We start from the raw sequence: 13,773 nt of genomic DNA, 5'->3' as shown, positions 1-13,773 counted from the left end.
TCAGAACAAACGGTCTGTTCATTTACATGTAGAATGTTTACTGTTTTCAGTGTTGCTATTGCGAAGCTGCAGCTAAATAGCTGAATTCTACAATAGCACTCCCAAGTGCCACTCTGTGTTTGGACAATTAAGAGTTAAGGAAAACTCAGACCAAAATATGACGCAGTCCCTGGTCTAGGACAGCATTTTAGGCACTACAAAGTAATTATTTCAGTAGTCCCAGATAAAAAAATTTAATCTTTCTATAGAAACAGTGCACTGTTTTACAAATGTGTTCATTTGGTTTTCAGTAATCCTCATCGATGTAAGTACAGTAAGTGTTACACAGAGCAGATCCCTCCCCGCCCCTCCCTGGTCCTTTTGTCCATAACATAAAAACTGAAACACAAAAGGCACCAAGCAAGAACTTACTCTAACAGAACTTCAATATGACAAGACAGAGATCAGAAATGATTACAATGTTAAATATCATCCTAACAATCTGAACCATTATTTAAAATAATTAATTTCTTAAAAAACAAATTTGGTGTTTGACTTCTCAGTAGTTATAAATCTGTAAAGGCTGAAATCAGCACTACACATTGAGTTCATTTACAATGGTTTGAAAAAAACTGCAGCCTTTTATACATGGTTTATACAGGTTGGTTTGTGTGCATGTGTTCTTAAAAAAGTATCAAAACTGTAGAACTTTCAAATATATTTACATTCGTCTGTTAGTTACAGTGTTATCACATACAGCCTTTTCTCAGTTTTTTCCTTCATGCACACAGTGCATGGATTTGTAGAAACAGAGTTTCCTACCTTAAAACAATAATGGGATAGCTCAGTCATCTTGTCACTGCCTTAAAATCTAAAATTTGAATAGAAGGATGCTTGATTATTTATGTATTGTCTATGCAGGCCATGAAGTATTTTGAGAGTATGTATTATGTTTGTAATGCATACTAAGTCTTTAGACACTTTCTTCCTTTTCTTAGTCAAGAATCAACTTCCAGCTCATATTACACTCTGAATTTAGTCTAAAAGAAAGACAAACAAAAGGAAAAAAAACCTAAACCTATTCAGGCTGAGTTTCTTCTACTCACTTGAATACAAAAGCTTGGACTGACGTAAGAACGCGAGGAAGATTTCCCCAGGTTTTGGTACAGTTCAGGGAGGTGCTAGTTCATTATGCCGTGGGAGGTAAGTGTACTCACTTCCACTTCCCATAGAATTCCCGGGGAATCTTATAGAATGAGATGAGAAAAAACAGAGTTTTTTCTGCAAGGTGCAGGATGACCCAGCCAAAGATATTGATAAGGCTGTGAGTTTTTAACCTCCTTTAACCTTCTTGCCTAGTGCTCTATGGTATGGGAGATCTACCCCCGTGCAGGTTGTTCCCTGGGCAGCAATTTGGAAGGTAACTGCTGCACTTCAAAAAATTCTACATATGCTGAATTAAGACACTGCCCCACAGCACCTCCTAAATTTGGACTCTCAGGGGGAGAGTAGGGGCAAAGGGTAAGGAGGGAAGGATTTAACTTTTGTTATCGTGCTGGGTTTTTTTTCCTGATGAGCCAGGTGAGAGTGCTCACTTCGGGTGTATGGAAGTATATGGCTAAATCTTTGTTTCTACTAATTCTAATCTAATTGCAGAGGTGCAAGATTCCCAGTGGGGAAAAGCATTTAGATTTGCATTTAGAAACAAACAAACAAAAGACCTGAATCGAATTTGTACCAAGCTGTAAAAAGCAACAATACAACACACAAAAATTGGGCGCTGTAGAAGTTTCTCCTGCCCGAAATGCTGTGAGCAATGGCTCTTCAGTGAAAAGCACTGCAGATGAATCTTTCTGGATAGACTGCAAAATGCAAAAGCAACCCTTATGAGCCAGTTTGGAAAACAGGAGCTCTGTTTCTTATGGGAGTGCTTAATTTGTCAGCTGTCTTACCATACAGCTCTTTCGTACTGTGTCTTAAGATTTCAAAGCAAACTTCTCAAACATCCTGTAAAAATTTGATTATTCCTAATTTTGATAAACATAGGCTAGTAGTTTTTAAAATATATGTATATATTTTTATATATATGTATATATTTATATGCCTATATATCTATCTAGTCTAGATAGATATATACACAAATAATCTATGCACAGCAAGCCAAACATACAAAAAATAAATACTCTCACCCCTCTACTATATTTACAGAACAGATCTTATAATCCAGATTTTGTTAATAAATATTTCTAAACTGCCTGTACAGAATTTGTTTTACTTATGTTGATGGATAGCCACAAAGCATATTCAACGTATTTACAAAATATCTATAAATATAGTCTTAAAATAAAGCAATAGCTACTGAACCTTCAGCCTGGCTGGTTATGTACATTGAGTTAGTAGCTCAGCTGTCGCTTATTCACTATCACAAATGGGTAGTGCAACAAGTTAAAATGTGTATAAAAGATTATACATACAAAACTCTCACATCCTTTGGATGTTTGCAGTTCATTATAACTTTGTGGTTACCCTTCTGCAACATAAATAACGATCAAAAAGAAAAAGCAGGTTCTGTGATCCAAAGCAAATTTGTTCAGTGTTGTCTGGAGCAGCAGCTTCATCCTCATGGCAACCCATCATCTTCTAAGCTTAATGCGACGCGCTGTGAAGGAAAAAAACCCACCATCACACTTGAGAAAATTTGTGACTTGTGATACTGTTGCTACCTTGTATTTCTTGTTAAAAAAATCCCATTGTTGTCCCTAGCATACTGGTAACAAATCTATTTTATGCACTTATTTTTTTTCCCCTCAAACGGGGTCGCTCACTCAAGTGTTACTAAAGAGGTGTGGAAAGTGTACTTCACTTGTGTATTGAAAAGTTCCTTGTAAGGGATGATACCTTCTCTAGTGTGATCTTTAGCAGGATCTTTAGATAATAGAGGGCATTACCTATGCGCCTGCCTGCCTAGAGAAGCTGTATTGCCTTCGCTCCTTACTTACAGATCTTTATGCTCTCTCCTAAAAATACAATGCAATTATAACTGGCAGTGCTTCATCTGACCAGGGCTGCTGCTTTGAAGGCTTCTTTACAGACAAACCGCACCGCGGAACAGATTCTCTCTCTGCCGCATACACAGGACTGGCTGTCGCAATGAGTGCTTGCTTTCTGTAGAGCTTAATCTCGCCAAGGCAAATTTCCTTAACTCCTTACAGAACCTCACTCACTCCTCCTTGTGAGGAATCCGACTCTTCTTTACATTGTTGTAGAGAAAATATTACTGAGGAAACTCAAGTTATCCTTGAGACAGCTTAGACACTTGGTAGCAGTCTAAGAACAGCTATGATAGAATCCAGTAGAGGATAAGTAATCAGCTGTCACATACGGAGCTCTTGAGGTAGCTACCTTTACACTGGCTAGCTTGCTACGTACAGTGGTTAGGACAATTATTCTTCATTTGAACAGAATATCTTATTATATAGACCACTATATACTAAGACAACTGCAGGAGCTGCGCAGAAGTTTAGGCTTCTGCCTATTCAGTGATTATTAAAGAAGTTCTGGGTTTTGTCATTATATGGTGAATAACCAACACTCTAATTGGCAGGAGATAATTCTGTATCTAAACAGAATTGACCACCTCCCTCAGCAGTTTCTTCAGATACTTACTGCTGGGTAGACATGTCCAATTTGGGCAGTTCGCCCAATGTGGATTTCATCTTCATCTTCCTCTTCTGTTGTCTTCCTATACACTGGATTATCAAAATTCATGCTTTTAGTATTCTTCCGTTTCCAGTTTCTCCAGATGAGGTATCCCCCCATGCACAGCAAGCCAATGACCACTGGGGAAAGGGGAAAGAAAGGGCTGTTAGCCAGGCATGAATCTGCTGTGATGTCCCCTCGCAGATATCCATCCTTGCACAGTTTTCTCAAAGCTGGGTTCTCTTCCCCATTTCAACAGTTCCTGTACCCTTTCCCACCCCCAACCCTGAAAATCGGAAGATCGTATTTACACGAGAATTTTGGCATGAGCTCCTGCAAAGGTTAAATCAAATCAGCTTACCGACAGGAATGACAATTCCGATAACAGCTGCTGTCACAGTTGAATCAAAGCCTTGGTCATTATTTGCATCTGTAATTACAGAAGTAATTCTGATCATTTAACTCATTTGCTGGTTTTTAAGCCTCGTCTAAAGAATGGTTTATGTTAGTAACCATGTTGTTCTACCCATCAGAAGGCTTTTGTAATCAAAGAGTTTATGAGAAGTTTTGTAACACAATTATTAAGGAGAAGATAAAAAGCATGTATGCACAAATTTGGGCTAAGCTGAGCTGTTTCTTCTTAGGAACGATAAAGAGCCTGGCCATAAAGTGCTACCGCCCTCGCAGGGCTGGAAACCACACTCCAGGAGAGTGTGGCGGTTCAGGGAAGTGCTCAGCACGGTGGTAGCAGATAGAGAAGCTCTAACCAGAGATGAGTAAGTGACTGTACTTGTGCCTCTAATTTTCAAGCACAAAAAAAGAGGCCAGTTTTAAAACCCATGACATTTAATGGAAATTCCATGCGTGGATCATGGGATGGTGAATAGTGCTCCTCAAAATCCACAGAACACTTTCTAGTACTGACACAATTAATGATTTATTGAGCTGTCAGAAGAAGAATGTAGTTCAAAGCCATCTGCACAGCTTTTCTTTTTAATTTTTTTAAATTTATTGACAGCTAAGGAGTTACTCAACACATATATCGCTCATTGCTGCAGTCTGCCTCAGCATGCGAGAATGACCCCAAAACTCGATATTGTACTTTCAACAGAAAAAAACAATTACTGGGAAAAATAATTTAAAAAAAAAAATCAATATTTTTTCCAAGTTATATACTTAAAAATGTCTGCTCTGAGCTCTTATAATAGGGGATCAGCACAGAAAATTTATTTTTGCTAAAATATCAGGAACTGAGAGAGGAGGAACTAACTGTAGTTTGTCTTTTGATACACCAATTCATGGAACTTAAAAGGCAATTTATCCTTTTAAATACTTCCCCATGGCAGGTTGTTCTAGTTATTTACTTAATAATAAGCCAGACTATTTCAAATGTGGACAATTAAAGCACCTTGCTTCCATGGCTTATTAAAAAGCTAATTATTGCATTTGAAAGAAATTTGCACAAAAAGAACTTCCAAGAACAAACGTTAGAAATTGGATTCTGCTTTCCCCTGCACAGTACAGAGTGCGCTGCATCACTGTTCCTGCAAACAGCACCCCGGTCAAACAGTAATGGTTCATTTTTGCTTTCTAGACACAGTGGAAACTGCCTGTTCTGCTCAGTGAAACGTTTAGGGGAAAAAAAAGTATTTTTAAAGCAATCTAGATGTGTTTGGGGTCTTGAATGACAGTCCTGAAAAGTAAAGTCTTCTCTCTGGACTAGAATTTTTTTTTTTTTTTTTTTAAAAGCAATTCAGCTTTTCTGCTTTACTTTGGCAGCAGCTTCTAGAGGGATCTCCTGTTAGCACTGAGGCAGTGCTGGTTTCATTACTGACTCATTATGTAGGAAGAACTTGAGGAGAGCCTGTTAGTGCTCTCCATTGGGATACTTTTCTAATATTGTAATGCAAAACTTCAAACGCGTGTCATGGATGAGGCCACGCTAACATGCAAAGCACAGCCACTAACAAACAGATGCAGCTCCTCATCCCTCCTCCCAAGGGCTGTAGTAACTGCAGATGTCCAGCAGGGCTAAAGCTGGACGGGAGGCAGTTTTCACCCACAACTTGTGCTGAATCGCTTTAATAATTAAACAATTAAAATAGGTGAAGTGCCTGTAGAATCATCCATATTACAGTATGCAGCACTACAAACAGCACTGAAGCTGGGATGAACTAGTACTGGGCACAAGGCAAGGACTCCGATAAACTCTCAGGGCCTCATCCTAGACTCTGTTTCATGTGTGTCGGATGAAAACTTGACATAAGTCCCTTAATGTCCTGAACGACTGGAATCATATCAGCCACCGTAACAGAGGCGTCTGCAGAAAGAAAACCTGATGTCTCCCGCTGTGCAACAGGATGTGCCTGAGTCTGACCTGTTAGGTCAGGTGTCCCACCACTGCGTGAGTGTTTGTGATACAGCATACATAGAAAAATAAAAAAGAATCTCATTCTCTTACAGTGCTGTGATAAATTGCTGTTTCCAGTGGTCATCTCAGAATCTACCAGGATGGATGTGGTGGAAAGTAAATTAAAACTTGGGGTGGTAATCGTAGCTTCAGATACAGCTTTGGGGACGACTTCAGTGGTGTTACTGGCACTGCCAAGTACAGTTGCGATGGTCGTGGTACTGGCAGTATGGGATGCTGTGGTTGTAGAAACCGGTACAGTAGTTGAAGTAGTTGGAAGATCTGAAAAGCAAGAGCAATAATGAAATTTGGCTAAAGTGAGTACACAAAGCAAATCACAAATGTTGATATCAGTCTGGGGAGGATTGTTATGTTTACTGATCAGAAACAGAAACCAAATTCCAATTCTATTTACCAGATAGTCAGACCATCGATACTTCTCTGCCTAAAGCTACACAAATGATTTCCTGAAGTCAAGCTTCATTTATTAAGAGTAATAAAGCACTCTGGATGGAAGGCAGCTAAGAAATTAAAAAACTTAGGGTTTTTTTTTCAGTACCTCAGAAGATACTGAATTTGTATCAGGAACTATTTGCACGTTAGGGAAAACTACAGCAAAACCACCTGTCTCTCCAGGATATCATCAGCAATGACAGTGGCCTCTCCAGATCCAGTATCTATAGGGCAATAACGTGGCAAATTTTAATGATTTATTGACCATTCACACTTTTAGTGCTAGGCCTTATTCCCTTTTCTCTCTTCCTGCTGTACCTTTTCCTGGTTATGCTTTCAAAACCAAGCAAGCTTTCCGTAAAGGACACCATGATGCTGTGTTCGGAAGGCAGCAAATAGCGCAATACAAAAGCCAGTGTTTGTGTACCACCATCAGGGAATATATTCACTGTAAGTATGATTTTGTTGGAATAGCAAAACAGTGATGCGATTGTATTTACCTTTGTAGCACTTTTTCATGTCAGGACCCAGCCACATATTGTCAGGACAGGCACACGTGTACTTGGGAGAATGGGGAGAGATCTGAGGTGCAGGAAGACACAAGTACTCACAGCCGCCATTGGGCTGGGGGCTGAGCTCACAGGAATCTGGAGCTGCTCAAGGATGAAAGAAAAGACATGTTATTTTTCTAATTATTTATTTCTTGCTCTTGGCAAAGAAACATCAGGTCCTCGAAGAAGACTCTCTTCCATTCCCTACCTCGATTTATCGGGCTGCGTAAGCATCTTTACAGGTTGGAGTAGAGTGAAACCTTACACACTACTAGAAAAACTGCCCAAATATATAATGAATGGCAAGTGTCACAGTGATGAGAGTAACTCACTGTTATCAAAGATGCTAATTAAGCAGCTATTAACAAAATGCAGACTTTTCAATAAATGCTGCTGCTGAATTAATTATGCAGGAACTTCAAGCATTAGGCATTGATTTCACATTATTACCTGTGCTTTCTCTCTCATCAAGAACCATCAGGAAGCATTTCATTTACTAGCTCGAATAAACCTGATTTAGGGCCATGAGACCCTGAGGGCATCTTACCTTTGGGCTGCTTTAGTTCATGAAATACCACGATGTCATGAGGATTATTGAGATTTTCTGCCAAAACGGAGATGTCCAAGCCATTCAGCCTGTTTGCGCTGAAGATTGCTTCGTTCTCCAGGTCAGTCCAGAACACTCTGTCCTGCAGGAAATGCACAGGATTTCTGACCTGGCCCCGGCTCAAATCCAACTCAAGTTGGATTAAACTCCAGTAGTCACCAAGTCAGTGCACTGTGTTCCTACCTTGGGGCACCTTTGGTTCATGCTACTTCTATCTTTTTTCTTTTTTTGGGGACACTGTCATTTCTAATGTTCAAAAGCCCAGCACTCCTGCATGTTGATAAAGAGCTTAGTAACTCTGAATAGTTATGAGACTGAGGTAAGGGAGCAGATATTTGGTTCAGTCCAGAAGAGTTGCATGCATTCTGCTTACGAAACATTTTTTTTTTAACGACAAGGTGGATCATGAGCAGAACCAAAGGGCCATACTAGAAACTTTTGGTATCTCTGTTGATTTTTTTTCTCATTTCCAAAGATAAGACCCGCATTAAGCAGGTATCTATGAAGTGGCCAGTGCCTAGAGCACACCTGGAAGATGAGTATCTATTTCTCTTTTTTATGAATATCTTTTGCATGGCATACTGTGATTAAAGATACAAAATAACTGGTGAAGGAATCACACAGGAATCGCAGTTATGAGACAGTATTTAGTTGCTTGGTCAGCTATGTATGCTCCTGCCTGCTAAAAACCATGGGTATTTTGGTAAAGGAAGCCACATTGCTGGAGAACAAGGGCAAATTATCAAAAGCAAAAGGGTTCTCTGTTATTCTAACCAGCCATTCAGATGAGGAAGGGTGTACAGAGGTTAAATAACCCAAGAGATCCTTCCAAACAGCGCTGATAAAGATAAAACTAAAGAGAAGCAATGTCTGGGGGAAACCCATGCCCAAAGTAAGACGCCTAGATATCACACACATGGCATGGGAGAAACAGGGGTTTCAAGGATGAGGCTTTTGCTGAGTCAAAAGCCCATCTAGTTAAGTGAAATGAAAAGCAAAGACAGGAGGCTGTGACACACACCTTCACAGGGAGCCAACCAGACACCCTTCTCTGCTATAGCTTACCTAGACTGAGGTGCCAAAGTTGAAGCTTTTGTTCCCATAATCATTTAAAGAATCACAGAAAAGAGCTTAGCTTCAAGAGAGAAGACGTCACGGCCCCAGGCTAGCGATACTCGCAATCCTCTACCAGGGGAGGAAGAGCTGGATTGTTTCTCTGCTTCCACCCAGGCAAAGCAGGAATTTGAATTATGTCTTCCGTACCCCTGGAGTACTCCTGGGATAGCATGGGGGACGCAGAGTTTTGAACACATGCTTAGCATGAGATACAAATTGCAAGGAAGCCGTTAGCCCTGGGCCCTGCCACGTGGCAGTTGTGTATAAACTAATGGCAGACACATGGATGCCCATCTATGTAGTAATATCTGCAAGATCTCAGCAGGTCTTAGTTCTTCCTTGATGGTATTTGAGGATCTGAACTATTTAATAATTACTGCACTGCTTTTACTAAGTCTACAGTGTGACACTGAATTATACAAGAGCACTGAATTTACAAAACTAATTGGGTTTTCAATAGAACATACTCAAGCAGGAGCTGGAAGTCTTAACGCTTTTGGGAAAATAGGCTTATGTCTTTGTAGGATCACAGCTATATTTTTTTTTGCCAGGGAAGTTTCTCTGATGTGTGGCAGGGTTTGTGTGTCATAACTGGAGCAGTTCAGTCTGAAAGAGGATTACCTGACCCTTTCAGAACTAGGTGAACAAACACTTTCTTAATGCCACGTCCCCAGCAACGCACTGGTGCACAGTGACTGCAGGGGGAGCCCTGCGAGTGCCTTGCTGGCACAGATGCTCCCAGCTGAAGCCTTGAGACTTCTAAGACAGGTGAAAACGTTTCTGAGGATACTTCTGCAGATGCTGGGATGGACAACAGAAACAACTAGCCAGCGCTGCAAAATTTAAAGGACGGTCCTCTCCTGAGGGTTCTGTTGGCACCAGAAAATGCGACACAGGTATGCAAAGATGGTGTGAAACAAAGCTGGTGAGAGCAGCAGAGTGCTCCAGTGCAGGCTGAAGGGTTGCTCTGAGCCCATGAAGCTCCCCATGAAGTCCAGCTTTCAAAAGCTGAGACATGTTGCAGTGTCACTCAGTGAATGGTTGTCCCACCTGGTGATCACAGTAAGTGGCTTCTCCCTTCCCTTGCTAATAGTTTTGGCCTTTGCATGGCCGGTTGGCTCAGTTCACATCAAGGAAAACCCAGGCCCATTTTCCAGTTCTGCGGGACGTGTTACGTTAGGCACCACCAGCCCCTCACAGACACACCGGTACTGCATTAGGGAAAAACATGAGACAACGCATTGCTCCCGATTAAGGGCTTTAGAAAACAACTGAACCCACACCAGGTTAATCGGTTTCTATAGCAGCAAACGCCCTCGCTGAGCTTTCTGTGCTATGCAAAAGGCAGAGCTTTTAATCAAGAAGAGCTTTGAGACCTCTTGCAGTCTCCAGTCTGTTCTACATCCGTTTTCAACTCTTACCTCAAACACTGCTAAGCCGAAAGGATGGCTCAGATCGTCAACAGAAGAGATCAGAACTTTTCTGTTGCTGCCATTGAAATCAATGCAGGACAGTGAATGCAATTTGGAGTCTACCCAGTAGAGACGCTGATTCAGCAAATCTGAGAAGTGAAACACAATGAAGTGAAATTACACACAGCTCCTGCAACTCTTTTTCTCTTGCCCAGCATGTTTTTCCTGCTGGCAGCATGACTAATCTCTTTATTATTGGACCTTTTTTTTTTAAACATGAGTTCTGATTTTGAATCAGTGCCCAGATATGCTGGGATAAGACCCTATAAATAAGATTAAAAAGGAGGAACATTCTGTTGTGTGTGTGAGGAATGCCTGACTGACAGCTTTGTACAATGAGGTTCTTTTGTTACCAGGAGGAGCAGGCCAGCAGCAGTTCAGGCTTCCCAGAGTCACTCCATCAGTGCCTGAGTGAGAAGCTTCATCCCTCTCAAGGCTATTCACTCCTTGGCCTCTTGCTGGAGAACAACAACTGTGATTCAAATGAAACACCTCTCTGAAGAAGATGTGTGATTTACACATTGTCAGTGAAGAAGGATTCTGGGTCCAGAAACCCTTCTTGTGCGCAGGCTGGGGGCATGCTGGTGGTGGGGACGCTCCTGCCACAACCAGCCAGGTTTTGGGGAGGGTACAGGTAAGAGTGGGAGGGAAGGATCCAGTATTATTTAAAACGCTAAGCACTGTTTTTCTATTCCTGGAGCAAATTCACTCATTTTGGATGAGATTCACTAAACAGAATGCACGTGGATGAGTGCCAACACAAAACAAGTTCTGTAATTAAACAAGTCATTAATTAATTTCTTAATTACTAAAGGACAACATTATTTGTTCACAGCAGTAGCACTTCCAACACTATGCAATGGTAGTGGCATTTTCTCCCGCATCCCCATCACGGCCAGAATCTTCAAATATAAAACCAAGCAGAGAACCCCACATCTGCATGGTGCTGTGTACAGCTGTAACTCCAGAGGAGGCTGTCCCCTGCTGCCCCACGAGGGCAGGAAACCTCCCTTCCATTCCTGCAACTCGCTGCACCAGCGAGAATGACCGCAGCCCTCTGTGTGCCAGCAGGATGCAGGATATGAGCCAAGCTGGGTTCCACCTTGCTACTCACACCCCGAGCGGCTGGGCAGGCGTGTCGAAGGGGAACGAGCTGTCTCTCTTTCCTTGAGGCACCATGCATTAATTGGTCCAATGAAGTATCTTGACAGTGCTTCCGAGACAGGTCCAGGTCCAGAAACACTAGTGTCAAGGACTCTCTGACGCTTCCCGGACTCCCAAAGGGTTGTTGCAGCTCTGCATCCTCCCCCAAAATTTCCCTCTGCCTTAAGGCACACCTGAAAGCAACTCAAAGCTCCTGCAGTCTGAGGTTCTGACTGTGCCAAGACTTACCACCTATGCTTGCTACTGCAATAAAATTGCTCATGTTGGTGAGCAGTAAGTGACAGAGTATTTCCAGGACTTTTGTACGCAGGTGCCTTTGCGTGTTTACAATTATTTTTTCCTATTTAACAATAAAAATAAATTTATGTGAGCCACAGTGGGTGCTGTAGCTCTAACCTGGGTGCTTACCAAGTGTGATGCCATTTGGCCACTCAATGTTGTCAGTCACCAGCACTTGCCGCCCCACGCCATTCAGGCCAGCTTTCTCGATCTTAGCTTTGTCTCCCCAGTCAGACCAGTACATGAACCTGAAAGAGACAGATGCAAGCAAACAGTCCATTGGACCCTAGTGTAACAGATGTGCACTACTGATTGGAGTGAGAGGTGCACCGTTCTCTCCTTAATATAGCAAAGCCCCTCAGCCACTGCAGTTAATTCTGATATGCACCTAGCAGAGCCACATGGTGTCCCACAGGGTGCTATGCCACAAAACTTGCACCAGAATGCAAAATGTCACCTTAGAAACCCCATGCAAACTATCTCCTGTTGTGTCTGGTAGGTACGTGGACTTCACTTATCCAAGTACCCCATACACATGTCAGACAGACTACTTAATTCCCCAACACAACCTGTGTGCCTGGACCAGCTCAGGCCCAACAAACACATGACCTGACCATTATTTGCAGAATTTTAACAGCAGTGGCCTTCCAAAGAGTTAGCTGAACCACCTCAGCAGTCCCATTTAAATTCAATGGATCTATCTATCTTCAAGGGCATCTGTAAGTTTTGATGAGAACCACCCACAAGTTTGGAAGAGGCAGAAAGAAGACTAGAACGTCCCTGTTAGTGAGGGGAATGTTTGTGGTCTTTACACCTACCTCCGTGTAGGATCAACAGCAATGGCTCTTGGCTCACTGAGGTCGCTGTTGAAAAGTGTCCTCCTCCTGCTTCCATCTGCAGTGGCCACCGAGATGGTCTTGTTTCCGGAATCCGTCCAGTAGATATTCTTATGAACCCAGTCTATTGCCAGTCCTTCAGGAGAGTTCAACTGGCTGTCTATCAAAATCACCTGCTCAGCGGTGTCACTCGCTTTGTCTATGTAGGCACTGCAAAGACAGGACTCGTCACTGGACTGACACAGCACAGAGAGGGCCGTGCAGATGTGCATGGGGTTGGATCTCAGACAGCTCGAGTATCAGATCACAGACTTGGAAATAAATGCCGAAACCCAGGAATTTTTAACCCTGTTTTGTGTTCTGTGCCCAGGCTGGAATGGCTATGCAGACTCAGCCTGGATTAAGCAAGCTACTGCATCTTCACTAGCAAGGAATGGTTTTCGTTTCTCTCTGACCCAACACCAAAAGAACAGTATCATGGGGGTTCGGCAGGGCATCTGACAATGTTCCCAAGACTCTGTTTTTTAGTCTGATGAGCACCACACGTTCTGACTATACAACTCCGGATGAATTAGTTCCTGCCCAGTGAAACAGCCATGTTCCCGCTTCCTGACCACCACTGCGGCGAGCTGCGGTGCTGTATCCTTAACGGGACTTGCTGCACTGCTGAGGAAGCCAAGTGAGGCTCCTGAGGCTTTCAGAATGGGAGGGCTGAAATAGAGGTGACATTTCAATTCTCCCAGTAACTAAATACTGTAAAATATCTTCTGACACCCCAACGGGGACATCACCTCAATAGGAGAGGGACCGTAAAGGCAAGTGAGGTGATCGTTAAGACAGACGGGAACTCTTGCTAGCAATTACCTCCTGTACCATAGTTTTTACCTTCCAATAGCCTCTTACAACTATAGACTGCTTTTCCCCACAGGACTCCTGCAGGTGGAGTCCTGTTCTCTGCTGGAAGGACATGGTAGCCTTTTGTTTAGAAGTGTTTGATATTGGTGACAGTAGCAGTATCTTAAACAGGAACGTTGTTAAGTAGTTATGATTGCACAGGTTGCTCTGCAGAAAAGGCAGGACTTACAACAAAGCTAATGCAAGTCGGAGCAAGTAAGAAAAATTCTGCTGTTTGGAAAAAGAAAGAGTTGGTACAGTCAGGGGTCCCCAGTGCCTTCACTGTCAGAGAGCTGCAGAAGGACCAGTGTGT

At 42.4% G+C, this 13,773-nt stretch overlaps 1 protein-coding gene across 1 annotated transcript in view; it reads right to left on the bottom strand.

Annotated features, from left to right (window-relative positions):
* Positions 1 to 2,034: 2,034 nt before the first annotated feature.
* The window catches only part of LRP8 (low density lipoprotein receptor-related protein 8, apolipoprotein e receptor), a 76,813-nt gene continuing 65,074 nt past the window's right edge, over positions 2,035 to 13,773 (bottom strand). The window contains exons 10-18 of the mRNA XM_009884820.1: positions 12,549 to 12,776; positions 11,860 to 11,978; positions 10,237 to 10,376; positions 7,640 to 7,781; positions 7,042 to 7,194; positions 6,140 to 6,370; positions 4,040 to 4,108; positions 3,646 to 3,818; positions 2,035 to 2,638 (exon numbers count right to left, since the gene is read on the bottom strand). Coding sequence (XP_009883122.1) covers positions 2,600 to 2,638; positions 3,646 to 3,818; positions 4,040 to 4,108; positions 6,140 to 6,370; positions 7,042 to 7,194; positions 7,640 to 7,781; positions 10,237 to 10,376; positions 11,860 to 11,978; positions 12,549 to 12,776 — 1,294 coding nt within the window. The 3' untranslated portion in view covers positions 2,035 to 2,599. The remainder of the gene's footprint in view (positions 2,639 to 3,645; positions 3,819 to 4,039; positions 4,109 to 6,139; positions 6,371 to 7,041; positions 7,195 to 7,639; positions 7,782 to 10,236; positions 10,377 to 11,859; positions 11,979 to 12,548; positions 12,777 to 13,773) is intronic.

Source organism: Charadrius vociferus, unplaced genomic scaffold, assembly GCF_000708025.1.
Source record: "Charadrius vociferus isolate BGI_N301 unplaced genomic scaffold, ASM70802v2 scaffold163, whole genome shotgun sequence".
Classification (NCBI taxonomy): Eukaryota; Metazoa; Chordata; class Aves; order Charadriiformes; family Charadriidae; genus Charadrius; species Charadrius vociferus.
The sequence above is the reverse complement of the archived record's forward strand: the minus strand, read 5'-3'. Positions and strand labels throughout refer to the sequence as shown.